The sequence below is a fragment of the Onychomys torridus genome, chromosome 23, assembly GCF_903995425.1.
Source record: "Onychomys torridus chromosome 23, mOncTor1.1, whole genome shotgun sequence".
Classification (NCBI taxonomy): domain Eukaryota; kingdom Metazoa; phylum Chordata; class Mammalia; order Rodentia; family Cricetidae; genus Onychomys; species Onychomys torridus.
In genome coordinates this window covers 9324307-9352268 of record NC_050465.1, presented here as the reverse complement: position 1 = coordinate 9352268, position 27962 = coordinate 9324307, and the positions used below count along the sequence as shown (strand labels likewise).

General features: G+C 50.7%; 2 protein-coding genes across 2 annotated transcripts in view; one reads left to right on the top strand and one right to left on the bottom strand.

Moving 5' to 3' along the window:
* The first annotated feature begins 271 nt into the window (after positions 1-271).
* Positions 272-14193, top strand: Stk25 (serine/threonine kinase 25). Its single transcript, XM_036173619.1, has 12 exons — positions 272-457; positions 612-697; positions 6767-6997; positions 8333-8389; positions 9111-9219; positions 10043-10200; positions 10287-10472; positions 10636-10781; positions 11057-11171; positions 11594-11665; positions 12712-12848; positions 13552-14193. Exons 2-12 carry the CDS (start codon positions 668-670, stop codon positions 13589-13591), a joined length of 1281 nt encoding a protein of 426 aa, XP_036029512.1. The 5' UTR covers positions 272-457; positions 612-667; the 3' UTR covers positions 13592-14193.
* A 115-nt stretch (positions 14194-14308) lies between these two features.
* Positions 14309-27962, bottom strand: part of Farp2 (FERM, ARH/RhoGEF and pleckstrin domain protein 2) — a 96798-nt gene continuing 83144 nt past the window's right edge. Inside the window, 9 exon segments of the mRNA XM_036173618.1 lie at positions 14309-14937; positions 15669-15820; positions 16057-16164; positions 17283-17440; positions 17716-17834; positions 18590-18672; positions 23690-23779; positions 24467-24535; positions 26413-26543. Coding sequence (XP_036029511.1) covers positions 14793-14937; positions 15669-15820; positions 16057-16164; positions 17283-17440; positions 17716-17834; positions 18590-18672; positions 23690-23779; positions 24467-24535; positions 26413-26543 — 1055 coding nt within the window. The 3' untranslated portion in view covers positions 14309-14792.

The following is a 27962-nucleotide window of genomic DNA, read 5'->3' as shown; positions in this document are numbered from 1 at the left end:
TGAGAAGGATTGAAAGGCCTGGAACACTTCATGGCAACTGCGCACGCGCGGCACGGCACACCGCGCGGCCTAACAGAGCCCCCGCAGGAACCCAACACCAGGTTCCAATCCAATCGTGGTGTGCCTGTACCTCTCTACGGCCCGCCCCACACGCACGGCCTGCTGGGACTTGTAGTCTGACACCCTCACAGCCGCAGAGCACCCCCCGCGCAACTCCGCCTCCTACCGCACAGCCAGCTGGGACTTGTAGTCTCAAATTCGCGGGTCCGGGGTACCCGGCGGGCGGCGGGACTCCTAGTCCCACAGAGCCTCGCGCTCGCCACGACACCCCGCTCGTAGCCGCTTGCCTCCACCTCTCGGGCTGAGAGGCCTGGGCGTTCCGGGCGCCCGAACTGCGGTGTGAGCCGCCGTGGGGACTGCGAAGCGGGCCGGGAATCCGGGATGGAGCCTCCCGGAGGTGGGCGCTGTCAGCGGGCCGCGCCTGGGCTGTTGGGGAGGCCGGGCACGCCCTGAGGGCGGGTCAGGGGCCCCGCCGGGCTCGGGATCGGAGGTCGCGGGTGGAGGGACTCCACGGAGCTGCTGTTGATCGAGCGGCCTGCGGTTTCTCGCAGGTGCTTGAGACGAGCGGGCGCGGTGGCTACGCAGGACCGGTCACGTCAGCGGGGACATGGCTCACCTCCGGGGCTTCGCGCACCAGGTGAGTGTGGGCGTCGGCGGTTCGTGGGGGAGCGGGAGAGGGGCGGAGGCTGAACGTCGGGGTGGGGTGGGGGCAGGTCGCTGTGGCCCGAGCGGCCGAGCCATCGCGGGAGGCAGACAAGCCCCACGGGGAAGCTGTGCTGTGTAAGGACCTCTGCTCTGCAGCCGCTGTGCACAGGTGCAGGAGCCCGGCCCGGACTTTCCCTGCCCTGGCTACCGGGATGCCATCCCAACCCGGCAGGGAGGAGGATGAGGAGGCACGGGGTTCAAGGTGGGGTGGGGGAGGATTTGCTGTCTGGACACTTCTGTGTCTGTCTGTCTGTCTCTCTCGTTATTTCGAAGCAAATGTGACAGCCAGCCGTCAGGGAAGTGGAGCAGACTGCCATGGTGGCTGATTTTCGGTGCTTTAGCCCTGCGGTTTGCTTTTTAAGGGTTCGATTTGGTTATGCATAGGCTTGACGGTTGCAGGCGAGGGAACAGGCTCTTGAGGACAGTGCAGCCCCCCCTTCCCTCCCTCTCCCCCCCACCTTCCCTCCCTCTCCCCCCCACCTTCCCTCCCTCTCCCCCCACCTTCCCTCCCTCTCCCCCCCCCTTCCCTCCCTCTCCCCCCCCTTCCCTCCCTCTCCCGCCCCACCTTCCCTCCCTCTCCCCCCCCCCTTCCCTCCCTCTCCCCCCCACCTTCCCTCCCTCTCCCCCCCACCTTCCCTCCCTCTCCCCCCCCACCTTCCCTCCCTCTGCCCCCCGGCATCCTTGAGAACTGGGTGTGCAGACAGGAAGCGCGTCCGTCCGCTGCTTGTGGGCAGGAACTGGAGGCAGGGCTCCTTGGAGGAAACCAATCCAGCCTGGAAGACTACTCACAGCTGTTGGGTAGGGCTTTGGGCCCAGCTGTCAACAGATGGGCTCCCGGGCTTGCTAACTGATGCTGATTTAAGCTAACACATATCAAATACGGGTTGGGTTTTTTTTTTTTTTTTTTTTTTGACATTTTGCCTCTAATTATATAACGTACTGAGAGAAAAATGTGCCTCTAGTTTATTTTTAAGAGGCCTAGGCTTAGCTCCCGTAGGTCCTAGGATAACAAATTGGAGCTGTAAACTGTGAAGGAGTAGAGGGATGATGGGGACCTTCCTCAAAGAGAGCATCTTTTTGTCTTTTTAGGGGCCTGTGTCCAACCTAGACATACTTTCGTTTTCTCCCAACATGGTAGCCGTGGTGTCCTATGAAATTGCCCCTTTGTGTGGTAAAGATTATACTTTCCTCTATAGCCTGCGCTTCTGTCTTAGATTGCCCGTCACCTGGCCAGCTCCATCTCTGGAAGGACCCGATGGTTATGGGCAAGCAATATGTGGTGGTCGTTGAGGATGTGTGCCAGGTCACTCCTCTTGGTTTGTTTGTTTTGGGGGTGACACACAGCAGGCACGTTGGCAGGCAGGCAAGAGGCTGTATGTCTAACAGCCCTAGGAGTGAATGGAGAGTATGGGTCTCAACTGCACAGAGCCAGTTAAGTGACTGGAGTCATGCATGGCTCATAGCACATCCTGTCCAGAAGAGGAACCTGAGCCGCCCACATCAGGATGCTGCCTCGCTGTCTTTGACCAGCTGGGGTTGAGACGAAGGTGTAAATATAGTCTTGACCATGCCAGGAAGGTTCCTGTCAATACTGTTTCTGCTAAGGCTGGCTGGTCTACAGTTGTAGGTATCCGAAAAGCACGGACTTAGAAGAATGAGGTTCCCCCCTTTTCCTTGCCGAAAACCTCTGGCTTTGGAGTCTGCTGTTTTCGCCTTCTCTGAGGCAGTGGTAAATGAATGCCTGACTGAGGATACCCTTCTTGGGCTGCTGTGCGGACCAGTTCTGACTCTAGGTTCTGAAGTGGAGGGCAATTAAGGATTCTCAGTATGGCTGAGCATGTGCCTGAGTCTGAGGAAAGGGGCCCCCAAGAATCAGAGGGATGGTGGTCCTGGGTCAAGGTTCTACATCTTCCAGGTTTTCTTAGGTTGCCTTAGCAGCCACTGGATGAACCAGTGATGAGACCTTATAACCTCAAGTCATCAGCTAGACCTCCTGGAGTCTGTGATGGCTCTTAAGGTGTCTCAGACTACACATGGCTGGAGCTGTAGCAGCTGAGGAGACAGTGGGGACTAAGTGGTAAGAGGGGGGTTTGAGGAAGTGTTTGGGGAGCCCCCTGGAGCAGAAACAGGCAGAAAAAGGTCTGCTATGTGGATCTTATCCTACACTTGGCTTTCAGGACTGGCTTTGAGCAGGGATCAAGTGGTCAGGACCCAGACAGGAAGTGGCAGAAGACTGAGGTAGTCTGTACTGATTTCTTACCTTTATTGATGGTCTGTCCATCCACAGGGGGTGTGGTGAGAGTGCATGGCCCAAAGTGTTTATTTCTGATGTGGCTTGGATCCAGGGCCTGTCTTGGAATGGCTGAGGTATCTGACTTATCATCCATACTGGAGAGAGCTTTTCTCTTGCTTTTCACTCACATGATTAAGCAGGAGAGCCTGGGGGCAAACACTACTCCCTGGCCACTGCAGCCTAAGGGACCTCAGGCAGCCCTCAGCTTTCTGTCTGGACAATTCTCAGGGTGGCCTTTGAGGACTTCAGGCTGCAGATCTGCTCCAAGCACCAGCGGCTGCTCAGTGAGAGCTGGTCTTAGGATTTGGCTGCCAGCTCTGATGAGGCTGTGAGAAGGGTCACTTTGGATGGATTGGTCTCCTTTTCATTTTCTTGAAAAAACAAAAGATGCTTACATTTATTTATTTATGGATGGTGGGTGTGTATTACCACAGTGTAAATATTAGAAGACCATTTCTGGGAGTTGGTTCTCTCCTACCAAGGGAGTCCAGGGGACCAAACCAAGGCTGTTAGGCTTGGTGACAAGTGCTTTTACCCCCTGAGCCATCCTCTGGTGTTGACCTTTTTCTTTCCCTTCCTTCCCTTTTCCTTTTTTAAAATAGGTTTATTTACTTTTATGTGTATGTGTGAGTACATGCATGTATGTATGTGCACCACATGTGGGCAGTGTTTGAGATCATATGGGTTGTTGGGAACCAAACCCGAGTGCTCTTAACCACTGAGCCATCTCTCTAGCCCCTGGCCAAAGCAGGGTACATATGGATACCACAGCTAGTCCACACTGCATGGCACTGTGGCACATACTCAGGCCTCTCAGAGGCAGCTTTGCTTGGAGGGATTAGGTGACTTCTGTGTTAAGACACTGCCCTTGTTCCTGGAGCTCTTCCCCAAACTTTTCTACCTCATCTTGTTCTGCAGAGCTCTTGGCTTTTAAGGGGATGAGAGTATGGTTCTGTGTCTCTATCACTTTGTTCATGGTGTAGCTACCTTAGCAGTGTAGCTAGTTAGTTGGCAAAGGCAATGTCTCTGGAAAGTCTCAGATGGGGTTTAGTCAGGTCTCTGACACCAACTGCTTTGCTTGGAGAGAAGAGGCTGGGGCAATTAGACCTCAGGGAAGCAGGCAGCCAGGTCATTCTTGGAGGACAGGCTCCACAGGAACATGGTAAACAGCTCGGACAAGCTCTTCCCTAAGCACAGAGGGATTTGAGCATCAGTACTTACACAGTTGTAAATAAATGTGGTTTTTTTCTTTTCATGTCTTGCTCCCTGCCCCCACTCCCCTATCCCCATGCTGAGGCAGGGCTGAACTCCAGACCTTGTCATGCTAGGCAAGTGCTCTGCCACTGAGTTATTTCCTAGTCCTATTAAAATCAACTGTACCTCCCCATGTGTGTACCATGGTGTGTATGTGTTGGACACCCCATGTGTGTACCATGGCGTGTATGTGTTGGACACCTCATGTGTGTACCATGGCGTGTATGTGTTGGACACCTCATGTGTGTACCATGGTGTGTATGTGTTGGACACTTCATGTGTGTACCATGGCGTGTATGTGTTGGACACCTCATGTGTGTACCATGGCGTGTATGTGTTGGACACCTCATGTGTGTACCATGGCATGTATGTGTTGGACACCTCATGTGTGTACCATGGCGTGTATGTGTTGGACACCTCGTGTGTGTACCATGGCGTGTATGTGTTGGACACCTCGTGTGTGTACCATGGCGTGTATGTGTTGGACACCTCGTGTGTGTACCATGGCGTGTATGTGTTGGACACCTCGTGTGTGTACCATGGCGTGTATGTGTTGGACACCTCGTGTGTGTACCATGGCGTGTATGTGTTGGACACCTCGTGTGTGTACCATGGCGTGTATGTGTTGGACACCTCGTGTGTGTACCATGGCGTGTATGTGTTGGACACCTCGTGTGTGTACCATGGCGTGTATGTGTTGGACACCTCATGTGTGTACCATGGCGTGTATGTGTTGGACACCTCGTGTGTGTACCATGGCGTGTATGTGTTGGACACCTCGTGTGTGTACCATGGCGTGTATGTGTTGGACACCCCGTGTGTACCATGGCGTGTATGTGTTGGACACCTCGTGTGTGTACCATGGCGTGTATGTGTTGGTCCCAGACACCTTTTGGAATCAGCTCTCTTCCTTCACCATGTGGGCCTAGGTAGTCAAACTCAGGTTGTTAGTCTTGGTGGCAAGTGCCTTTATCAGCCGGACCATCTTACCATCCTTATTTGGTTCCTTTTAACTGGCACCAGAATACTGTTTGAGGACGTCCTTTTTGGAGGAGCAATTCCTAATGGAGGTGAAACCTGGCAGGATTGATAAACTGGATGAGACTCGGTATTCCCATTCCTGCATCCTCTTCCAGCTCGGTCAGTGGTATGGAGAGCGTCAGTGGTGTCCAGAGTCTGCCAGATCTCACAGGCAGGGTAGGGACACTCAGTGGTGGCCTGGGAGAGGCTCTGCTGCACCGTCCCTTTTCTGTGCAGCCCTGGAGTATCTCCTTTCCTGGAGGCAGCTGGTTTGGACAGAGGACATACCTTTGCCATCCTGGTCTTCACTTGTAGTGTACTGGGCTTTAAACCAGGTATCTTCAACACGGTTGGTTCAGCAATGATAAGATCTTATTGTTTAAATCTAAGAGCCATTTAGGGCAGCCTTCTGTGTTTAGTATCTAGAATCAAGCATCTGAGAAAGTGTTCAACTCATTGCTAGTATGAGGGTGTAGCTGGCTACAGGACTGATTTGGGAGTGGGTGTAGCTTTTAGGAGTGTGGAAAACATAAGTTAGCTTGTGTTAAATCTTAATCTATCTCTCTCTCTCTCTCTCTCTCTCTCTCTCTCTCTCTCTCTCTCTTCCTCTTGTTTGCTTGTTTGTTTGTTTTTGAGACAGAGTTTCTCTGTGCAGTCCTAGCTGTCCTGGAACTAGCTCTGTAGAACAGGCTATCCTAGAACTCACCTGCATCTGCCTCCTGAGTTCTGGGACTAAAGGCATGTGCCACCATGCCTAGCTAAAATTTATTTTTAAATTATAGGGGTGGTATGTACATGTGAGTGCAGGTACTCACCAAGGCCAGAGACTGAAGGCTGAAGTTGTAGGCAGTTTTGCAAAAGCAGTATGTGCTCTTAACCACCAAGCCGTCTTTCCAGCACCCAGCTCACATTACTTCTGAGGTTTTCTTAGAACACTTTTACATTTACAGTAAAAGGAATTTTAAAATACCCTCTTAAGGGGTTGGGGATTTAGCTCAGTGGTAGAGTGCTTGCTTAGCAAGCGCAAGGCCCTGGGTTCGGGCCTCAGCTCTGGAAAAAAAAACAAAAAACAAAAACAAAAAAACAACCCTCTTACACACACATATTCCTGCCTGTTGTTCCTGTCAGGTCTTGGCCTGGCCAACTCATTAGGGCACTTTGAGATGTGATAGTACCCAAGGCTTATAGTTTACATCTGAGTCTATAGATAGATATCTCTGATTCACTGTATCAAATCTATTGAATATAGTGTCACTTGGAGAGTTACATTTAGGTTTTCTGAACAGGGTTAAAGAAGCCAGAAAAGACTGAGATGAGTTCCCTTTAGCTCCTTGCAGTGGACCATGCCCTCAGTTGGCAGAGGAGCCCCCTCGTAGTATTTCCTCCAGTGGGTGTTACCCGTTCTCAACAGTCTGCCCCTGTTGGCTTCCATAGCATTCTCGTGTGGACCCAGAGGAACTCTTCACCAAGCTTGACCGCATTGGCAAGGGCTCGTTTGGGGAGGTGTACAAGGGCATCGACAACCACACCAAGGAGGTGGTGGCCATCAAGATCATTGACCTGGAAGAGGCAGAGGATGAGATTGAGGACATCCAGCAGGAGATCACTGTGCTCAGCCAGTGTGACAGCCCTTACATCACCCGCTACTTTGGCTCCTACCTGAAGGTACCTGCTAGGAGGAGGGGCCTCTGCAGTGGTTGGGGGTGGAGCACTCTGAGCTTCTGGGCCAGGTGTTCTCCTTTGTTTCCAGAGGGAATAATATGTACCCAAGGGTTGAGGCGAGCAGAGAAAGGCACTGCTGGGCACATGGGGGTCCCTCTGGAAGGGTCCCCCTTCACACCATAGCTCATCTTCACAGAAAAGTCTGTTCTCTTGAGGAGTGCCAATCTACAAGGGTCACTTGGCTCTAAGATGGTCATAATGGCCCAGCTGTCTTATCCGTGGGTACTGTTAGGCACTGTCTAAGGGACCCCTGCCAGCAGTACTCTGGGGGCCTGCTAGGAGGGCACTATTGAAGTAGACTTAGCTACTTCTCAGAGCGTTTGGCCTGTCCACCTGGTGCCTGTACCAGAGGCATAGTAGCTGGGCAGTCACTGAGACCTTTCCTCCTGCCCCTCCCCCTCGACAGGGTCTATGTAGACAAGGCTGGCCTTGAACTCACAAGAGATCTGCCTATGTCTCTGAAGTGCCAGAATTAAGGTGTATGCCACCACATCTAGTCCTCCTTTTTTGGTCTGGCTTTTAGTTTAATGTGTGGTGTTTGTTTGTTTGTTTGTTTTTAAAGACAGGGTCTTTCTTTCTAGTTTTGTTTGTCCTGGCCCATTATGTGCACCAGGCTAGCCTTGAACTTACAGAACTCCACCTGCCTCTTCCTCTCGAGTGCTGGGATTAAAGGCATTCACCACCATGCTGGGGGCTTGGCCCTCCTTTAAAAAAAGTATTAATTTTTTTTATTATTATTTTTACCTATATGTGTCAAGTAGGGGTATGTGCCACATGAATGTGTGTGTGAGAGAGTGTATGTGTGTGTGCATGCATGTGCATGCGTGCTTGAGGAGACCAGAAGAAGGTGTTGGATCCCCCTGGAACTGGAGTTAAAGCCCTTTGTGAGCCACATGATGCTAGTATTGGGAATTGAACTTGGGTCTTTCTGAAAGAGCATCAAGTGCTCTCACCTGCCAAGACATCTCTCTATCCCTTCTTCCCCACCCCCTTTAAAACAAATAAAACAACAACAAAACTCAAGATCTAGTAGCCCAAGCTGACCTTGAACTTTTAGCCCTCCAAAGTGCTAGGCTAATAGACATTTACTACCTTGCCTGGCTAGAACCCTTTCCTGTTGGGGTTCCTGGCAGGAACTAGCCTGGTATAGTTGCTGTGTGGCCTGAGCCCCTAGCTGACATCTTTTGGTGGCGTTAGGAGGGGTTGGCCTGTGGACTCCACACTTGGTATGCTACCTTCATTTGCTGTCCAGACACTGACATGGTTCTCTGCTCCCAGAGCACCAAGCTATGGATTATCATGGAATACTTGGGTGGTGGCTCTGCACTGGACCTGGTAAGTTGAGGCTCGAGCTATGAGCAGCTTGCTGTGGGGGTGTCTTTCTATACTCCAGGAGTCAATGCTCTGCAAACTCTTAGGCTTGTGGGCTTTCTCAGGCTACCTGTTTACTGTCTTAGTGCTTTAGATATTCATCAGGAATTGTCAATTCCTGAAACAAATACTGTTTATCTTGCCCTGATTGATGATGAAAGAGGTCTTGGGCCTCTAGTGGCCTGGGGGCATAGGCACATTTAGAAATCCCAGACAAATAAGAGGGTCAGGGTCATGATGAAGAACCTATTCCTATCTTTATAGTCACAGAAAAGATAAATATAGGTCTATTTTATTTTATTTTTTTTACTTTCTGTTTTTCAAGACAGGGTTTCAGCCAGGTAGGTGTAACAGCTCTGGCTGTCCTGGAACTAGCTCTGGAGACCAGGCTGGCCTCAAACTCCAAGGTCCACTTGCCCCTGCCTCCCGAGTGCTGGGATTAAAGGTGTGCGCCACCACCACCACCCAGCTAAAAGTAGCTTTTATGTTTTCTGGAAACAGCCTCTCACTTCCCCATTTCTCCTTCCCCCATTATCCTTGACAGCTGAAACTTTCAGAACTAAGGAACACAAAGGCCCTTGCCTTCTGCAAGGGCTCAGAAGTTGGTGGGTGGTGAAGCTCAGGCGCTGTGGTGGTGTGGGCGTGGTAGCTACAACTGAGGTTCTTCCCTGATGTCTTTCTTCAGCTAAAACCTGGTCCACTGGAGGAGACCTACATTGCCACCATCTTGCGGGAGATCCTGAAGGGCCTGGATTATCTGCACTCAGAGCGCAAGATCCACCGAGATATCAAAGGTCCTGCGGGGTGGGCATGGCTGCAGTCTGCCCATGACCTAGAAAGAGATGGGCATGTGGAACCAGTAGATTGTGGTGCCTGAGGGCATGGGATGTGGGGAGCCCTTCTGCCACCTGGAAACTGGGGTGTGTGTGTCAGTCTTGCTTTTACCCCCTTTTCAATGGCCACACTGAGGATGGAACCTAGGGGATTGTGCATGCTGAGCAAACATTCTGCTACTGAGCTACTTCCCAAGCCTAGGAAAACCTTCCTAATCTCACATCACCTAATGTCAGTCTTCACATATGTGAACGAAACCAGCTGTGTACCTAGTATACAGCCAGAGCCTTGGCTCAGCATCAGGTGTGGATTTGTGCGACACTCCTGTGTGCTCCAGTCCTGGGAGGACTCACAAAGCTGGGCCAGCCCGCCATGAATGACTTGGTGAGGATGGCTGAGCCCTTATGTTACAGTGAGGGATCCTATGGGCAGAGTGATAGACTTCCTGACTAGCCCACGTCAGCTGTGCCCTTTGGTTAAGGTCACTATGACTAGATGTGATGTGGACGTCACCTTTGTTGGGGTTTGTCAGAAAAGGCAAACAGGGAAACCTGGAGTAAAGGTAGGAATGCTCGTGTAGGCCCCCCAGCTTGCCTGCTTCTGTCAGCAGTGGCCCACTGGCCTACAGTGGCAAGAAAATCAATCCGAGGTCCCAAGACATCCCAGCTGCTGTCCCCAGGGGCCAGGGATGCCATCCCATCACTGGTCAAGGAGTTGCATGCAGGGCTGCTTGGGGCGGGCTGTGGAGCCAAGGATGATGCCCACCTGTCCTGTATTGAGCAGCTGCCAACGTGCTGCTCTCAGAGCAGGGTGACGTGAAGCTGGCAGACTTCGGTGTGGCTGGGCAGCTCACAGACACACAAATCAAGAGGAACACGTTTGTGGGTACTCCCTTCTGGATGGCACCCGAGGTTATCAAGCAGTCTGCTTATGACTTTAAGGTGAGTTCTGGATGGGAGGTGGGCGTATACTGCCACCAGCTCAAAATGTTACATGTAGCAACTGTCCTGTGTGATACCCTGTCTAGGCTGACATCTGGTCCCTGGGCATCACTGCCATTGAGCTGGCCAAGGGGGAGCCACCAAACTCTGACCTCCACCCTATGCGAGTCCTGTTCTTGATTCCCAAGAATAACCCACCCACGTTGGAGGGCCACCACAGCAAACCCTTCAAGGAGTTTGTAGAGGCCTGCCTCAATAAGGACCCACGATTCGTAAGGCCTATCCCCACCTGGGCCACCCCAGACAGCTGAGGGAGGGCTTATGAAGGGAGGGTATTAACGTGGGGTGAGACGGGGCCCAGCCTTCACATCCCTACCTGTCCCGCCCTGTGTCTGTTGGGAGGGTGGAACTCAGCTCTGACTGTCTTCCTGGCAGCGACCCACTGCCAAGGAGCTCCTGAAGCACAAATTCATCACACGCTACACCAAGAAGACCTCCTTTCTCACTGAACTCATTGACCGCTACAAGCGCTGGAAGTCTGAGGGGCATGGCGAGGAGTCCAGTTCTGAGGATTCTGACATGTAGGGACTTTTTGTTGTTGTTTGTCCTCCAGGGCTCCCTGGGTGCTTTAATGGCAGTGGGGTTCTCCTCCAGAGGCAGGCTTAGAGCTAGTTGCTAGGGTGAAGACTGATAGTGGGCAGGGAACCTGCATTCTGAAGAACGGGGCCTTTTAACTATCACCTAGATGCTGCAGCCTGGGGCCTCCTAGTGCCTCACAGAAATGAGATGTACCTCAGTACCATGGTTATTTCCAGCCCTATCTCCATGAGCTCTTCTGATTCTTTATCCTCTTTAGTGATGGTGAGGCTGAGGATGGGGAGCAGGGTCCCATCTGGACGTTTCCTCCAACCATCCGGCCGAGTCCACATAGCAAGCTGCACAAGGGGACTGCTCTGCACAGCTCACAGAAGGTCTGTTCATGCCCTGGGCCAGAGCACTGCCCCATATGTACCAGCCCTGCCTCAGCTCCCCTGGGGCAGCAGATGTGGACTGCACTCTGGGTACCAGGCTTTTGAGGTCAGCTCCAAAGTGCCCTTGACCTAGGGCTATTTTAAACACTCATTATCTGGGGTCTGGGCAAAGAGCTTGGGAAGGACAGGGTAGAGTGGGTGGTTTCTAAGCTCAGAGTGGCATTGAGCTAGCCAGGAATCATGTTGAAGCCTGGGTCTACAGGTGTTTAGGTGTGGGCCTGATGAGAACTGATGGCTTACAGTTTGGGAGTGGACCCCTGGTTTGTACTCTGTCAGCCTGCCTAAGCCAGAGATTGAGGAGACAGGGAAGGGAGCCTCTCTGATCTCTCCACATACCCAGTGCCTTGCTTTCCCCCTTGCAGCCTGCTGAGCCCATCAAGAGACAGCCAAGGTCCCAGTGCTTGTCCACGCTAGTCCGGCCTGTCTTTGGAGAGGTGAGAGTTGGTCATGCAGGGCAGTAGCTGGTTCTTTAGAGGTGCTCCCTGCAGAGCCATGGCGTAGTGTTGTAGTGGGCCCTGCACCCGGGCTTTACACATTGGATTCCTGGGTCTATTGCAGTCGGTTATGCGCAGGTTTGTGGGTCCAGTTTCCTGAGTAGATGGACCATACCATAAACCACTGGGAAGAACTGAGCTGGCCAGCGCCTTTTTATGCTTCCAGACCTGCTAAGGTTGTCTGGCATTACAGTACTACTGCTTTTTGCAATGTCCAACTACCACATGGTTCTTCCTTGGAGGAAGACAAAGGTCAGTCCTAGGCAAGGGTGGCGATTCCTTGGTGGCCACATGACCTTATGTCACTGTTGTTGGCTAAGGGAGGTCAAAGCCATCATCAGAAATACAGTGTAGCAAGCTGGGGGTGGTGGCACACAATTTTAATTCCAGTACTTGGAAGGCAGAGGCAGGTGGATCTCTGTGAGTTCAAGGCCAGAAATGAATGCTCATATGGATTTGAAGGTCAGGAAGCAGGTTGTAGGCCTATCTTCCCACCCCCATGGGTGACAACAGCATCTGGAGCCCAGAGAGGGTATACAGGAAGTGGAGGGATGGAAATAGTCTCCCTGAGAACAGGACAGGTAGAGTGGGATCTGGCAGTGACCTTACCCAGAGGAGGGAGCAGCCACTTAGGTCTGTGCTATGGGCAGCATGCAGTGTTGCCCAGGGCCGAGAAAGTGACTAAGTAAAAGTACTGTTAGGAGCTGAGGTCCCAGAAATGGTCTGAAGTCTGATCTGGGATGTCTGTCAAGGTCCTTGTGCTCTGGGTTACTATACTAATTTCCAAGTCAGACTGGATCCACTTGATTGGACTTCCTGACCTTCAGTCTGTAAGAAGCCATTTGTTCTGATCAGGGGAGAGAAGGGCCCCAGGAGTCCTCATCAACAGGCCATATGAAGTGTGCTGCTCCCTTGCTTCCTGTAGGTCTTCCAGATGTGGGTCTCAGGTAAGATGCCAGTTAGGTACATACATGTTCTCTCTGCAGCTCAAAGAGAAGCACAAGCAGAGCGGTGGGAGTGTGGGTGCCCTGGAGGAGCTAGAGAATGCCTTCAGCCTGGCTGAGGAATCCTGTCCTGGCATCTCAGACAAGTTGATGGTGCACCTGGTGGAGCGTGTGCAGAGGTGAGCACAGTGCCCTGACCCAGGTAGGAGATCCTCATGGGGGAACTTAACACAAAATAAAGCCTGGGACTCATTCTTGGGAGTAGCTGGTTTGGTCCTGTTTCACGGTTAGCATACTTTCTCATCTGTGCCTTTGGAGTTGGAGAGGGAGAAGCAAGTGGGCCTCTGTGGCTCTGAGCTATGCATTAAGGTTGGACCTCAGTCTCAGGCCAGTGTCTGGACAGTGCCACAAAATGGCTCAGTGACAGAGCACTGTGTATGACTGACCTCCGACCTTTCTCCTTGGTGGCTTCCTAGAGGTTCTGTGCCCCAGGAACAGCATGGGTACTTTGTAAGCCAAGGACTTGCCTGCTGTTGATGGGGAGCCCCAAGCTGACTTATACCTGTGAAGGGACAGGCAGGGCAGACACTGGCCCTTCCTTGGCAGCTGCACAGGCTCAGGGTTCGCAGGCTGTTACAGGCAGATGCACCAGTCCCTCCTCCCATATCCTCTGGACTCTGTTCTGGTCACCGAGAGAGACCTACCCTGGTGGTTCTTAGGAGCAGCAGGGTGGGTTTAGCCAGCACTGATCCTGCAACCTGAAACCCTGAGGATGTCTTATGAGATGCTGCTGGTACAGTGCTGTGAACTGCACATCTGAGAGCTTGTCAGGAGCTACTGAAGTACATGTCCAGGAATGGTAATGGCACCTTTCACTTACAGGTTCTCACACAGCAGGAACCACCTGACATCTACCCGCTGAACGACCAAATGCACTGCTCTTCACAGAGAAAGAAGAATGCTTTTCGTTTTGAGCTCACAAGGACTGACTTGGAAGCCCTCTTGTGCTGGGTGGCAACTGCAAAGACCTGCCAGCCTGTAGGCTTCACAAGCCAGGTTATCTTCCTTGTGCCCCACCATCGTGTGCTGCCCTGCACAGCAGCCACTGGATACCTGTGTTCATCTCCTCGGTTGTCTGAAGCTATGGCGGGCAGCCAGGAGCCCTGGAAGAACTGGGGAGCAATTTGGAAGGCTGGTGTGACTTTCTAGAATCCTAGGCCCCTGCAGCTGCTAGACTAAGGATCAAAGCAACTTTTGGGCAGTTCTGGCTCTCACCCTACACCAGGGATATTGTCTTGGAGGCTCATAGGGGTCCAAGATGGTCATAATTTGCCTTGTGCTGTCAGTTCAGGTACTGTGTGTTTTCATGAGTACTCGAATCGTTCAGAATTTGCTCCCCCCTCTTTTTTTTTTTTTAAAGAAAATTGAACTTGCTAAAATATCCTGACAGTAAGTGTTAGTTTTCATAGAGCATTGAAAGCCCTACCATTTCAATAAAGACCTGGATTGGAGACATTCTGATGATGGAGCCTAGCCCGATGGGGTAGCCTCTGAGCTAGCATCCTTCTAAATGTTGTCATATAACCTCACAGTTTCTTGTGGCCTGCTGGAGAACAAAGTAAGGCCGAGGGGATGCTGGTGGGTGGGGATTTGTCTTTTTATTTTAAGTCACATGAGTGAACAGGAGTCACAGGCCTGCCCTAGTTGATGAAAAATACTGGAAACTAACAAGGAGAGGCCCCATCCTCCCAGGCCTGGGGGGCAGGGGGGGGTCTTTGGTTTTCATTTGTCTAGACGGCATTGGGATGGGAACTAGAGAGGCTTTTGCCACACTTGTTTTGTTAGGACCTGGAGGCTAACCCTGAGCTTATCACATAAGCCTGAGTATAGTGCTTGTCTAAGGCAATGTGAATTTGGCTAGTAGTGCTACAGGTAGATGTGGAAGCAACCAGTCCTCAGCAGGGGCTGTGCTCAGCACAAACTAAGGACCCCCATTTCCTTTTCATGGACCTCAGACATGTGCCCCAGCCATCTGGAGCCTTCACTGGAGCCTTCACTTCTGGTGGGGAGACGGCTCTAGTTGCTCAGCTCTGGGGATGATACCTATACTCTGCAAGTCTCCGTCATAGGTTCTTGTCCATGCAGGCTGAAGGACATTCCTCCTCTCTGCCCTCTGCCTCCAGCCCTGGAGAGAGATGTGAGCAGTCCTGAGTGAAACTTGGGGGTCTCTCCGGTGAGCTGCTGGCCCTTTCAATGACTTCCATCCACCTGTAAGGGTCAGACAATACAACTAGTCAGTAAAGTTCTTGCTGTTCAAGCATGAGGAACTGAGCTTCATTCCTAGCACCTAAGTAAAAAGCCAGGTGTGATGTGCACATGTAAGTCCATCACTGAGGAGGTGGCGATGGATTCACTGGTCAGCCAGCCTCACCTGATCAGTGAGCCCCAAGTGAGACCCGGGTCTCAAAAAACACGGTGGACTGGGCCAGTGCAATGCCTTAGCAGCTAACAGCACTCGCCATGCAAGCCTGGCAGCCTGAGTGTGATCCCCAGAACCCACACAAAGGTTCATAGAGAGAACCAACTCCAAAGTTGTCTTCTTACCTCCATACAAGTGGCACATGGGCCCATGTTCCCTCCCTACCATAAAAAATTTAAATAAAGAGGGGGGGCTGGAGAGACGGCTCAGCAGTCGAGCCCTGGCAGCACCCACATGGCAGCTCACACCTGTCTAACTCCAGTTCCAGGGGATCCGACACCCTCACACAGACATACATGAGGGCAAAACACCAGTGTATATAAGATTGAAAACAAAAGGGGTGCCTGCTGAAGTTGTCCTTTGGTCACTATATGAATGCATACATGTGTCTGTGTACACTTTGTGCTCACATACAAACATGGACATACACTGAAAACAAAACTCTGTATTATTTGACCCTTGTTTTCTGGGAACTGGGGAACTGGCCTCTGGCTCTGTGAATGGCGATCAGCAGAATCACCTTTCAAAGGTGTACTTGCTCTCAGCCCGGAAGAAGTAGACGTGAGATTTGAATTGCAGCTTGAAAACGTAGTCCTTGTGGATGCTGTCAGCCTCCCTGGGGAGGCTCACACTGTAACCCAATAGTGGGAGGCTGGCCAGCGGGTAGTCGTCCTGGAAGTCAGCACAGGAGCAGGGTCACTGAGGTGCAGGTCTGCACTGAGAGCCCATTACACTGTGGCCCTCCCCAGCCCTTCACTTTTAATATCATTGGTTCTCCCCCAAAAAATGGTAGTTTGTACAGAGGGACCACAGGTGAGAAAGGCTAATTCCATTTTCATAGAAAAGGTGCTATAATGGTGGAATCGGCATCAGACTGTGAAGAGGAAATAGAATTGTGCTCAACATACCTGATGAGTTTTATAGAAGAACAAGCAGAAGTTGGTAAAGACCACCCAGAGCTTCTGCCAGCCATTGCTGTTCTTGAACTTTCTCAGCAGGTATCCTGAAAGCTGGTTCTGTCAGTAGAAAAGGCAAAAGCATTTTGCCTTCACCATAATCCTTGCTCAGCAGATGTCACTAGTTCCATGACCCTGACATCTAGCCAAAATATCCACACACAGGTCTCTGCATGCTCAACATCTAATTTTTTCTTCTCCAAGATGGTTTCTCTGTGTAGCCCTGCTGTCCTGAAACTCACTCTGTAGCCCAGGCTGGCCTCAAACTCAAGAGCTGTGCCTGCCGCTGCCTCCAAGTGCTGGGATGAAAGTCGTGCGCACCACTATACCTGGCCGATGCTCACCATTTATCAACATGGTTTGTGCAAACTTGAGACCTGACAACAGGATGTTAGTCTGGGACACACTTAAGTAGGATACTTCTCTTCCTGATACATAATAAAATTAGTTTTCTGACAAAGGACACTATTTACAAACCTATTAAGAGAACAAGACGAGGTTGGTGATGACACATTGAACCAAGTTTGAAAGGTTCTTTGAAGTTACGGGGGAGATACTTAAGTGCCGCACTGGAAAAGACACCTGCAGCCAGCCCACTGACCCCTCCTGTCTTCAAGGCCTGTGTCTAATATGTGCTGCCTAGCTTCCCAAGAGTGCCCCACCGACTTTGATCTGTAGGTATCTCAGGCCTCACTAGGGACCTGCTGTGTTCTGACTCCCACACAGGCTTGAGCCTGGCCCAGGAGAGTGAAGACGAGGCTATGGAAAACTTGGAGTCAGGGTGGAGGGGCAAGTCCAAGAATGGGTGTGTTGAGGTGCTAGGCCAAGTAGCTTGAGGTTCTGTGAAGCCAGATGTGTACTAATCCTCAGTAAGTGGGTGAGCGGGAGCATGGGAGTGGGGAAGGCTGTGGGCAGACTAGGGAGAGCACTGTCCTGGGGCAACAAGTGGGCCTTTCAGCAAATCCCACCAGAGGAGAACAGCCGCCTCTGCCTTGACTACCCTTACAAGACACCAGGTGACATTTGGTGTGAAGTCCCTTTTCAAAGAGAGCCTGAGTAGACAGTGAGACTTAAACTATTTTCTGCTGGTGAGGGAGGGGCAGGAGGCAGCTGTTTGACCGCACACCAGTAGGGGAAACTTGCAGGAGGACTCACATGTATGCTCAGGACAGCCATACCTCAACGGCTGCACTGTGGTCTGCTCTGGACACACTTGTGTTCCGGTACCAGCACACGTGCATTGTGGTGTTGGCCCTGTGCTGGCTGTTCCCTTCCAGGGAGCCTCGGGTTCCTCGGACATCTTCTGATTCCTCCAGAGAGACCTCATCGGAAGATCCTGGGGAGAGTTAGCAGCACCTGGCACCACGAACCAGTGAGGCACCCCCAGGGCCTGGGAAATAGGCCCTTGGTACCCAAGTCAGCAGCCAGACAAGACCATATGGTGCTAGGATAGGCCAAGAATCCTTCCACCTGGGCATGGCCACCTATTTTCCTGTATGGGAGGGAAGCTCATGGGACCTGCCATGCTGGCCAAGATGAGGAAAGCAATTTCTAGAAAAGCTTTTAGAGCTACAGAGGGACTCTCCTAGGGTGTCTTGAGTCAGAACTCACTGGGGGTCCGAGAACACACTGGGCCTCCCAGCAGCACTGGGGATGTGTCGCCAATACTCTTGGCTGCCTGGATCGCGGCATTCAGGTCCTGCATCCACTTTTCCTTTTCTAGCCGAGTGCTGTAAAGCAGAAAGTCAAGTTAGCTGCCTCTGCAGGGCAGCTCTTCTGTCCTGGAGGTCTGGTTTGGGCACCTGCTCCATCCCCTGGGTCCCGAGGATCATCAGAAACATGCCTTCTCCAGCCTGTTACTAGGGTGAGCTGAAGGAGCTGGAGAAGCAGGAGGAGCTGGAGAAGCTGGAGGAGCAGGAGGAGCTGGAGGAGCTGGAGGAGCTGGAGAAGAGGAGGAGCTGGAGGAGCTGGAAGAGCTGGAGAAGAGGAGGAGCTGGAGAAGTTGGAGGAGCTGGAGGAGCTGGAGAAGCTGGAGGAGCTGGAGGAGCTGGAGAAGCAGGGTGGGCCTCTGTGCTGGAACTAGTACGTTTAGTATCAAAAGTCTCAATGTTGAAACAAAAGACTGGATTTGGTTCACGATTAAAATGGCATTTCCTGGTGGAAAGAGGACCAGCCAAGGCAGACTTCACTGAGCAGGAACTACACCTGGAGAACTCACTGATCTGGAGAGGAGAAAGCCTCAATTTGCTCCCATGCTGTGGCCCCAAGCTGACTTTCACCATAAGTATTCCTCTTGTCCTAGGGCTAGGGCGCTGGTGCCATTGGGAGACCAACTGCCATGAACCCTAGGGCACAGGCGCCTCCTCAGTGCACCCTGGTCGGTCTCTTGAGAAACAAATGTCAACAGTCCTTCCCTGCCTACGAGGGAGAAGATACTCCTTGCCTGGTAACCTGGGAACAGCTGAGTGGTGGAGAAGGCCCTTACCTGGCTGCCACCACAATTGTCTTCTGAGCTGCATAGATTGTGAAACAATGAGGAACAGACCATTCGTTCTCACTTTCTTCTACCTGGAGACGAGAGAAGAGGCGACAGTCCATGGGTTAGAAGAAGGCTGAGCCCAAACCTGAGGCATATACAAAATGACGGCCTTCAGTGCTAGGTGCTGCTGGCGTGGAAGGCTGTACAATCTAAGTCTATATGACTACTGGGGAGTCCAGGGGCACACTTGGATCCCTACGTTCTGACAGCTGCCGCTAAGTGGCTGAGGTCTGATCTAGAGACACTGAAATACTCACCGGTGGGTCCAGCACTATTAGCTGAAAATCAAGCAAAGAAGATGTTGAGCATTTTAGAAAATTCATCAGTCAATCTGGCACCAAAATCTTTATCAGATGCCCAAAAAAAAAAAAAAAAAGCCATTGCATACTGATGATTTGATAGAATAATTCCAAGATAAAATATTACCAATCAAACCTAAAATCATAAAAGAAGTGTCCTAGCAATCACCAAGCAAGGTGATTTAAAGAATGCAAGGATGGGGTGATACTAGAAAGCTTAGTAAGAGAATTCATCCTATCAGAGGGCAGGAAACGTGATCTTTACATACTGAGAACACCTTTGCGGAAAGCCAACATTCTAATATTTCTGATAGTAAATACCTGTGCAATAGAAGGAAACTGTTTTAACATGACCTTGCTCCTCTCTCACAAGCCAAGAACCACTCTTTCTCTGAATAGTTTAGATAAGGACACACACTGTGTAGCCCTAAGACCACCCGATAAAATGACCCAAAGAATGCCTAGTTCCCTATACAGACAGAGTCCACAAGACAAAAATCCCTCAAAAGATCTGGACTGGCACCCTGCCAGCCATTTAACAGAATGTGGTCAGTAGTCTTCCCTCAAGTTAATATTTAAATGTCGTGTGATTTCAGTTGAAATGCCAATGGTGTTTTGGAATGTAATTTGTCTAAATGACTCCAGAGTTTACTTGGGAACACGTCAATTCATTTTTAAAAAGTGTGTCATCATTGTGTGTATGATGTGAGTGAGTCTGCATGTGCACATACTCATCTACTTCCACTTTTACATGGGTTCCAGGAGACCCAACCTGAGTTGTCAAGCCTGCACACTAAAAGAAAATTTAAAAGCGGGGATAAGGATGGGGTAGGATGCATCCCCTCACACTGCAGCCATCTCCACCATGGATGACACTGTAGTCAAGTGGATGATGTGGCCATAAGGGAAGTAGAAGATGAGGTGTCCCACAAAACAGGCAGTCTTTGAGGTCAGTGGGAGCATGGAGGCTTCAAAAATGATGGGGAAAGTGACTATCTGGAGAGAAATACTACATCCCTGACTAATCACATCTAGAAAACTCCAGACTGAAAAATGAAACTGAAGAGATGGCTCAGCCATTAAGGGTGTTTGCTGGTCCTTCACAGGACCAGAGTTTGGGTTCCAGCACCCATTTAGACAGCTCACAGGTGTCTGTAACTCCAGCCCCAGGGTATCCAACACCCTCTTCTGGCATTCAAGGACACCAGTCCACAAATGCACATACCTACACATATAAAAATACATCTTAAACGCATTTAAAAGTGCCAATAGCACACCTTCAATCCCGCACTCAGGAGGTGGGAAGAGGCAGGTCATGTCATGAGTTTGAGGCCACCTGCTCTACACAGTTCTAGGACAACTAGGGCTATGTAGAAAGACCCTGTCAAAATACCCAAAGACAAAAGCCAATACAGTGTCATGTCTAGCCTAAAGCGCTAAATGAATCCTACATGGAAAAGGTGGAAATGGCTGACCACAGTAATATGTCTACAGCATTCCTTCAACAAATGGTTAACGCCACCTTCCACATTTCAGAGGCCATTCCAAAATAAGACACCTCTACAGGATGGAGTTTCAAATTCCACTAAATTATAGAGAAACCAAACAAGGTAATTACTCCATGATAGAAGCATTTGTGGCCTGGGGCTGAGCAGATGGCTCAGTTCAGTAAAGTGAGTTCAGATCCCCAGCACCCATGTAAAAAGCTGGGTATGACACTGAGCATCTGTAATCCCAGCATTGGGGAGACAAGAGTCAGGCAGATCCCCGGAGCCCGCTGGCTAGCCAGTCTAGATGATTGGTGAGTTCTAGGTTCAGTAAGAGACTGTCTCATAAAACAAGGTGGAAAGAAACCTAAAGAACCTGACATTGACCCCTGGGCTTCCACATTCATGCACACCCCCACAGACACACATACATACATGAAATTGTGCACACACACCACACACTTGGAAAGGTTGACTAGCCAGCTTTACTTTTAAAAGGTTTCACTGATGCGCACAAATGGAGACAAAGCAACAGACATACTGAGACATATTTTGCAGAAAAACAAAGTGCCAAGGCTAGGGACTTGGTTAGCCTGCCAATCGTCCAAGGGCCGGAAGAGTAAAATGATGATGCCCCTCTCACCAGGGTAGGGAAGGCAGAGGGATGGCCCTCCTGTACTGTGGGCCAGGTGCACATTTAGAACTCACTATCAGCAGCTGGGCAGCCGTGAGCAAAGACACTAAGAGCAACATGTGCTTTGCATGATGGGACCACTGGGAGGCATGGATTTGAAGATGTTTGAGAGACAGAGCCCAATAACGTGGTGTACGCTCTTGAAATATTGGCCTGACATGTTAGGTACAGTACACTAGAGCTCACCACTTGTCATCAGATTCCTCTACTGCACCAGAGAAGTCAGAGAATGTCACAGATGCCCTCAGGATGAATTACTGAGAAAAAACAGTACTGGTCATAAAGTAGTAGATGGCAGCTGGTGACAAGTCGCCACAGCTAAATCTGGAGTGCTGTAGCCATGGTGACATTTACCTACTATTTTCAGTGCTTCCCCTATAGGGATGTATACTTTAAAGGTAAAGGTAAGTCATCAGACAACGGGGTTGGCTTCCAGCGGTGGCCCCTGCTAACTCAGCCACGTGGAATCAACCACATGTTATAAACATCTGTTTCGAGGCTAAGCAGAGGCTATAGTCGGGAAGAAAGGAACCCAGCATGCTGCTGCAGCAGTAGACAGAGAGCAGTGTGTGGGGCGCAGATGACCACCACAGAGGGTTCCTGGAAACACACACTGCCCTGGCCCTCAGTGTCTCCAGGACAAGTTTCAGGCCAGGTTCCTGGGTCCACATGAGGGGAAGACAGCCTCCAGATCAGCGGCTCTCAACCACAAATGCTGTGAATGCTGTGCTCCTTTAATACAGTTAGTTCATGTAGTGACCCAACCGTGAAGTTATTTCCATTGCTGCTTCATAACTGTCATTTTGCTGTGTTATGAATCATAGTGTAAATACCTGTGTTTTCCAATGGTCTCAGGTGACCCCTGTAAAAGAGTCGGTCAAGCCCAGGGGGTCGCGACCCAGGCGTTGAGAAGCACTCCCTGCCCTAGATTTTCCTGACTCTGTGACTTTAAACAGGGTTTTCTTTTTCTAAAGTTTGTTTTGAAATTTATTCCTTTTTATTTTATGTATATGGGTCTGTATGTATGTCTGCACACCATGTGCATATGGTGCCCACCTAGACAAGAAGATAGTGTGGGCTCCCCTGGAATTGGAGTTACAGATGGCTGTGAGCTGCCATGTGTGTGCCGGGATTCAAACCTGGGTCCTATGGAAGAGCAGTCAGTGCTCGTAAGAGCTGACCCATCTCTGCTCTTATTTTTTTTCTGCTCTTATTTTTTAAACATTTATTATTTTTATTCATATGTGTGTGTATGTGTGTCTGTGTCTGTGTGAAGATGCTCATAGATGGCATTGAGTTCCTTGGTGTTTGAGTTACAGGCAGTTGTGAGCTGCCTGACATGGGTACTGGGAACTGAACTTGTGTCCTCTGGAAGAGCAGCAAGCACTCCTAACTGCTCAGCCATCTCTGCAGCTCTTAAACGGGGTTTTCATTAACCTCCATAGGCAAAGTTGATAAACTGGGTCCAGTTGTTATCCCATGTCAGACATCCCCATGGACACATATGCAGGGTGTACAGACATCCCCATGGACACATATGCAGGGTGTACAGGCATCCCCATGGACACATATGCAGGGTGTACAGGCATCCCCATGGACACATATGCAGGGTGTACAGGCATCCCCATGGACACATATGCAGGGTGTACAGGCATCCCCATGGACACATATGCAGGGTGTACAGGCATCCCCATGGACACATATGCAGGGTGTACAGACATCCCCATGGACACATATGCAGGGTGTATAGACATCCCCGTGGGCACATATGCAGGGTGTACAGACATCCCCGTGGGCACATATGCAGGGTGTACAGACATCCCCATGGACACATATGCAGGGTGTACAGACATCCCCATGGACACATATGCAGGGTGTACAGGCATCCCCATGGACACGTATGCAGGGTGTATAGACATCCCCATGGACACATATGCAGGGTGTATAGACATCCCCATGGACACATATGCAGGGTGTATAGACATCCCCGTGGGCACATATTCAGGGTGTATAGACATCCCCGTGGGCACATATGCAGGGTGTACAGACATCCCTGTGGGCACTTATGCAGGGTGTATAGACATCCCTGTGGGCACTTATGCAGGGTGTACAGACATCCCCATGGACACATATTCAGGGTGTACAGAAAGTTCACAGCAGCAGCCCCAAGCAGCTTTGTATCAAACACAGTACAGTGAACACAAGCCTGTGTCTGTCCAAGGGATGGTTGTTCCCGGGTGAGCATCATAACTATATGGCATATGGAAACAGCTGTCTACCCAACCCATCCGAGTTGTGGGTGAAGTGGGTGAATACTGTCAGGGGCTGAAGCAGACTGACCCAGAAAGCTGCCCACTGGTTGAATATGGTGCAGTCTGGGGTCAGGAAGAACAAGAACCATGAGAGGTTGAGGAGAAACAAGACAAGTCCAACATATTCCCTTAACATCATGTGGCCTGCTCACCACTGAAAATGACCTGGGGCTTGCTGTCGTGTGAGGGAGGTGGGGCAGAAGCCCAGCCCGGTACCTAAAAGCCAAACCTCGGGGAAGCACGATGCCACTCACCAGCATGCCACGTAGAGGAAGGAAGCCACGAATCCGGAAATGGCTGGCCCCTGTGACACTCTTGCTTGTATACAGCAACATATCTGAGAACTGAGGGATGGAACGCTTTTTAGACAGGTGAATTGTACAAACAAGGGACAGAGTTTCAATGTAAATATAGGTAGACTCTGATGAACTACAGATGGCCATTGTGTGTTTACCAGATCTACCAAAGTGACTAGAGATTGTTTGGGGGGGGGGGATTCATTCCTTTGATCCTTTTTGACCAGATATATGTAGTAGTCACATAAGCCAGCAGAACTGGGGACCAGCCAGCAGTCCCCTGTGGGCTGGCCTAGCTAGTAGAAGCAGCCAGGAGCTCTGGCTGGCACAGTCAGTTGGCTCCTCACCTGCACAGATCAAGTCTGGGGCACTTGGAAAAGAAACCCGGTAAGATGAGGACACACACGGTCAGGTCCCCTGCAGGCAGTTTCTAGGCCAGCATTGAGACCCCTGGCTGCCACTGGGCCGCCAGATCATTTCTGCAGCCACATGGACATCTCTATGTTGGCTCTTCTTGTCCTCCAAGAATGTGGAATGGGAACCAACGGGCAGTGCAGGCGAAACAGCCACTTCCTATTGCTGACTCTCAGGAGACCTCCTGAGTTCCCATGGGACCCCGAGCTGCCAGCTGGGATGAAGCTTCTCGGGGCTGAGCTAGCAGGCAGAGGGAGGTCTTGACAGAATTTTGCCCCCTGACTCCTCCCAGAGTGGAAATGCAGTTTGGGGAAACATTACCAGAAAAAACATTCTCTGCTGTAGGCCCTTCTTGGTGAGCTTGTGAAGACAGCCCTCGCGGATGAACTCCTGAAAGAGAATCAGGGCTCCTGTGAGCAAGCGTGCAACAGACACATGCTAGCTGGGCCCAAGGTCATGGTAGCCTCTAGCTTGCTTGCTGGCTTGCTTGTGTGCACACACCATCACATACATGTAGAGGTCAGAACTTCTCTCCGGCCATTTTGTGGGCTATAGGATCAAACTGGGGTGTCAGGCCTACACGCACATCTTCCTGCTGAGCTGTCTTGCCAGCCCCTCTGGCTTCTTTAAGCCTGCCGAGTGGCAGCCCTCTGGGAGAGTCAGCCTACTCTTCAATAGTAACCCTAGTTACCCGTGTCCTCTCCTGGTACCAACTCGGTCCCCAGTCATCTACCTGCCCCCGAGACAAGGGAACCCAGAGGTACACTCTAGTGGAGAGACACTGGGAGACGAGGTCATGAAGAGTCCATCTGAGTTCTGCTGTGGGAAAGGCTGGGCAGAAGCAGGTTTGAGAAGGGGACGGTCTCCACAAACACTGGTGTTTATAGTTGGCTACCTTGTACTGGGATATTGTCACAAAGGCTTAGAAAGTCAAGGAGCCAACTGTGCATTCCTTTAATCCCTGTCCTCAGGAGGCAGAGGCATGAGGCTCTCTATGAGTTCGTGGCCAGCCTGGTCTACATCGTGTAGTTCCAGGCCAACCGAGGCTACATAGTGAGACTCTGTCTCAAATAAAACAAAGTCAAAGAAAAGGGGCCAATCAGAATGGCTGACGCCTGGGTGGGTGCGGCCCTCCAAATACCAAGTAAGGCACACAGGAGACTACATGCTTGCTCACATAAGACAGAAAACAGTCCTAGAAGGACAGTTCCCAGGAGATGGGACAGTCTACCACCCTGTCCGTGAACTTCTGTAACACTTAGTCCTTAGTGGGGCCAGCTACTAAGCTTGCTCACTCCAGTCATGGTATCAACAGTGCTGAGTCAAGAGCAAAGGATCATGGTGACGGGACACAGGCAAGAGACACACCGACCCTTGGGCTAGAACTGCACGTCCAGAAAGAAGCCCGCACACCTACAGACAAGACAATCCAACAAATGTGCCAGCACAGCCTGATATCCATGTGCAAAGGAATACAACTGGGCACATGGCTCAGTTAGTACATGCTCAGCAGGTGTGCACAAAGTCCCATGTTTGTCCCTGTGTCACATAAGCCAAGTGTGGTGGTGTGCACTCAGGAGGTGGAGGCAGAGGACAAAAGGACTAGAGATTCAAGGTCATCCTTAAATACATAGTGAACTTGAGGTCAGCCTGGGTTACATGAGACCCTGCCAGAGAAAAAAAAGAGAAAGAAAAGAAAAACAAATAGGTGACTAATCTTGGGTTAGGAAATAATTTCTGGTCTATGACACCTAAGGTGTGAACAACTAAAGATAGTTTGAGTGTCCTCAAAATGAAAAGTTTTAATATTACAGATGATATGACCAATGAGGGTAAAAAGACAAGCCAGAGAAGGAGAAAAACTATCACAAGATTTTTCCGATGCTTTCCACCTCACAGTTCTGAGATGGAGTCTTGCCATGCAGCCTAAACTGGCCTCAAACTCGAAATCCTCCAGCCTCAGCCCCATGCACTGGGAGTACAGATGTGAACCACCATTCCTGCTACTGTGTTTTCTTGGTCTCCCAGCACCCTGTGGGGTGGCTCTTCCATACTGGATACTACCAAACGGGGACTGACTTCTAATGGGTCTCCCATGGGGTTTCTTTCTGGGGTAATGAAAATGTCCCCAATGATGACTACAGAAGTTTGTGTGTCCATTGAAAGCCACTGGATTACATACTTTAAAAGGGTGAGTTTCATGCTGCATTAATAAAATTCAATTAAAGACAACAGGCATAAAACCTTTCCCAAGTATAGCCACCTACCCTTCCAGGAGCAATGAGGTTTTCTACGCCGACCAGGTCCCGCTGGAGCTCAGTCAACTTCTGGAGGTTCTCTAGCCGGGTGAGGCTGTGCTGGAGCCTGGTGGTCACTTCTGTGATGGCGGTCAGTGCCTCTGTGTGGAGAGGTCCCTCAGTTCAGACCCCTGAACAAGACCCCCACCCTCTGCCTTGTGAAAGGGCCAGTATTTTACAGGGTGGCTTTAATTTGAGGCACTTGAGACTCCGTGCAGGGCGCTGGGCCCTGGCATGAGCTCCTTCCTGTTCAAGGACAGTCCCTGCAGATGCCCTGGAACCTTTGGCTTTCTTGACCCCAAGGGGTACACCAGCCGACACTATGGCTTGCTGGAAAAGGGCAGTTTCTGTAAACAATGCGAAGCGCTATTAATTCTTTACAGAGATCAAGTCATTGTGCCTTAAATATTTGAAGTAACTTACTGCTTGTAACAGATGGCCACTTAGAGTTGAAGCGACTATAAGAGGTCAATAAACTGGAAGGGAACTCACTGAGATGAACACGAACTCCACCAGCCCTGAGTAGGTGACGTTGGCTGAAAACAGCTGCTTGCCTCTCCCTGTCCCTCTGCTGTCCCCAGAGCAGTGGCCCATCTTCCCTGCCGAGGCCGCTCATGGAGACTGCTCTCATCTCTTGTAAAAGAAGTTTTTTGTTTTTGTTTTTTTAAAAGATTTATTTATTTATTATATATACAGCATGTATGACTGCAAGCCAGAAGGGGGCACCAGATCTCATTACAGATGGTTGTGAGCCACCATGTGGTTGCTGGGAATTGAACTCAGGACCTCTGAAAGAGCAGTCAGTGCTCTTAACCTCTGAGCCATCTCTCCAGCCCCCGTAAAAGAAGTTTTGTCTTTAATTGTGTATATATGTGTGTGTGGTTGTGTGTGATTATGTACACACACGAATGTAGAAACCACTGGAGTGTTCACGAGGGCATTGGATGCCCTGGAGCTGGAGGCACAGGAGATTGTGAGCTACCTGACATGGATGCTGGGAACCAAACTTGGGTTCTCTACAAGAACAGCGAGTGCTCTTAACCACTGAGTCATCTCTCCAGCTCCCTGCCCCCACCCTGCCAGCTTTTATCAGGACCCTCTTCCTGCCTGACCACAGGGCCTCTCACTTGTGGGTGCCCCCTCCATAAGCAGCTTGACAAGGTCTCCAGCCCGACTAATACTGTCTTATTCTCAGTTCCACCCTGACAGGGATTTCATGGAGTCAAGGACAGCTGGTGTTCCTTATAGGGTGCCTGAAGCTTTCAGGGGCAAACGCAAATTAAGAGAGGAGCACACACAGAAATCATCATCCTTCACAAATCATGAACACATTCTTCTACAAATGCTATGTACACAACACTGAAAACACCAGGAGGAACCAGCGCTGGTACCCAAGTCTGAACGTGACTCATGGGAGCTGCAGTCTGCAGGTCTGGACATTTGCATCGCCTTGTTCTGCCTCTGTGAGCCTGGAGAGATGGTTCAGTGGTTGGGAGTACTGACTCCTCATATAGAGAGGA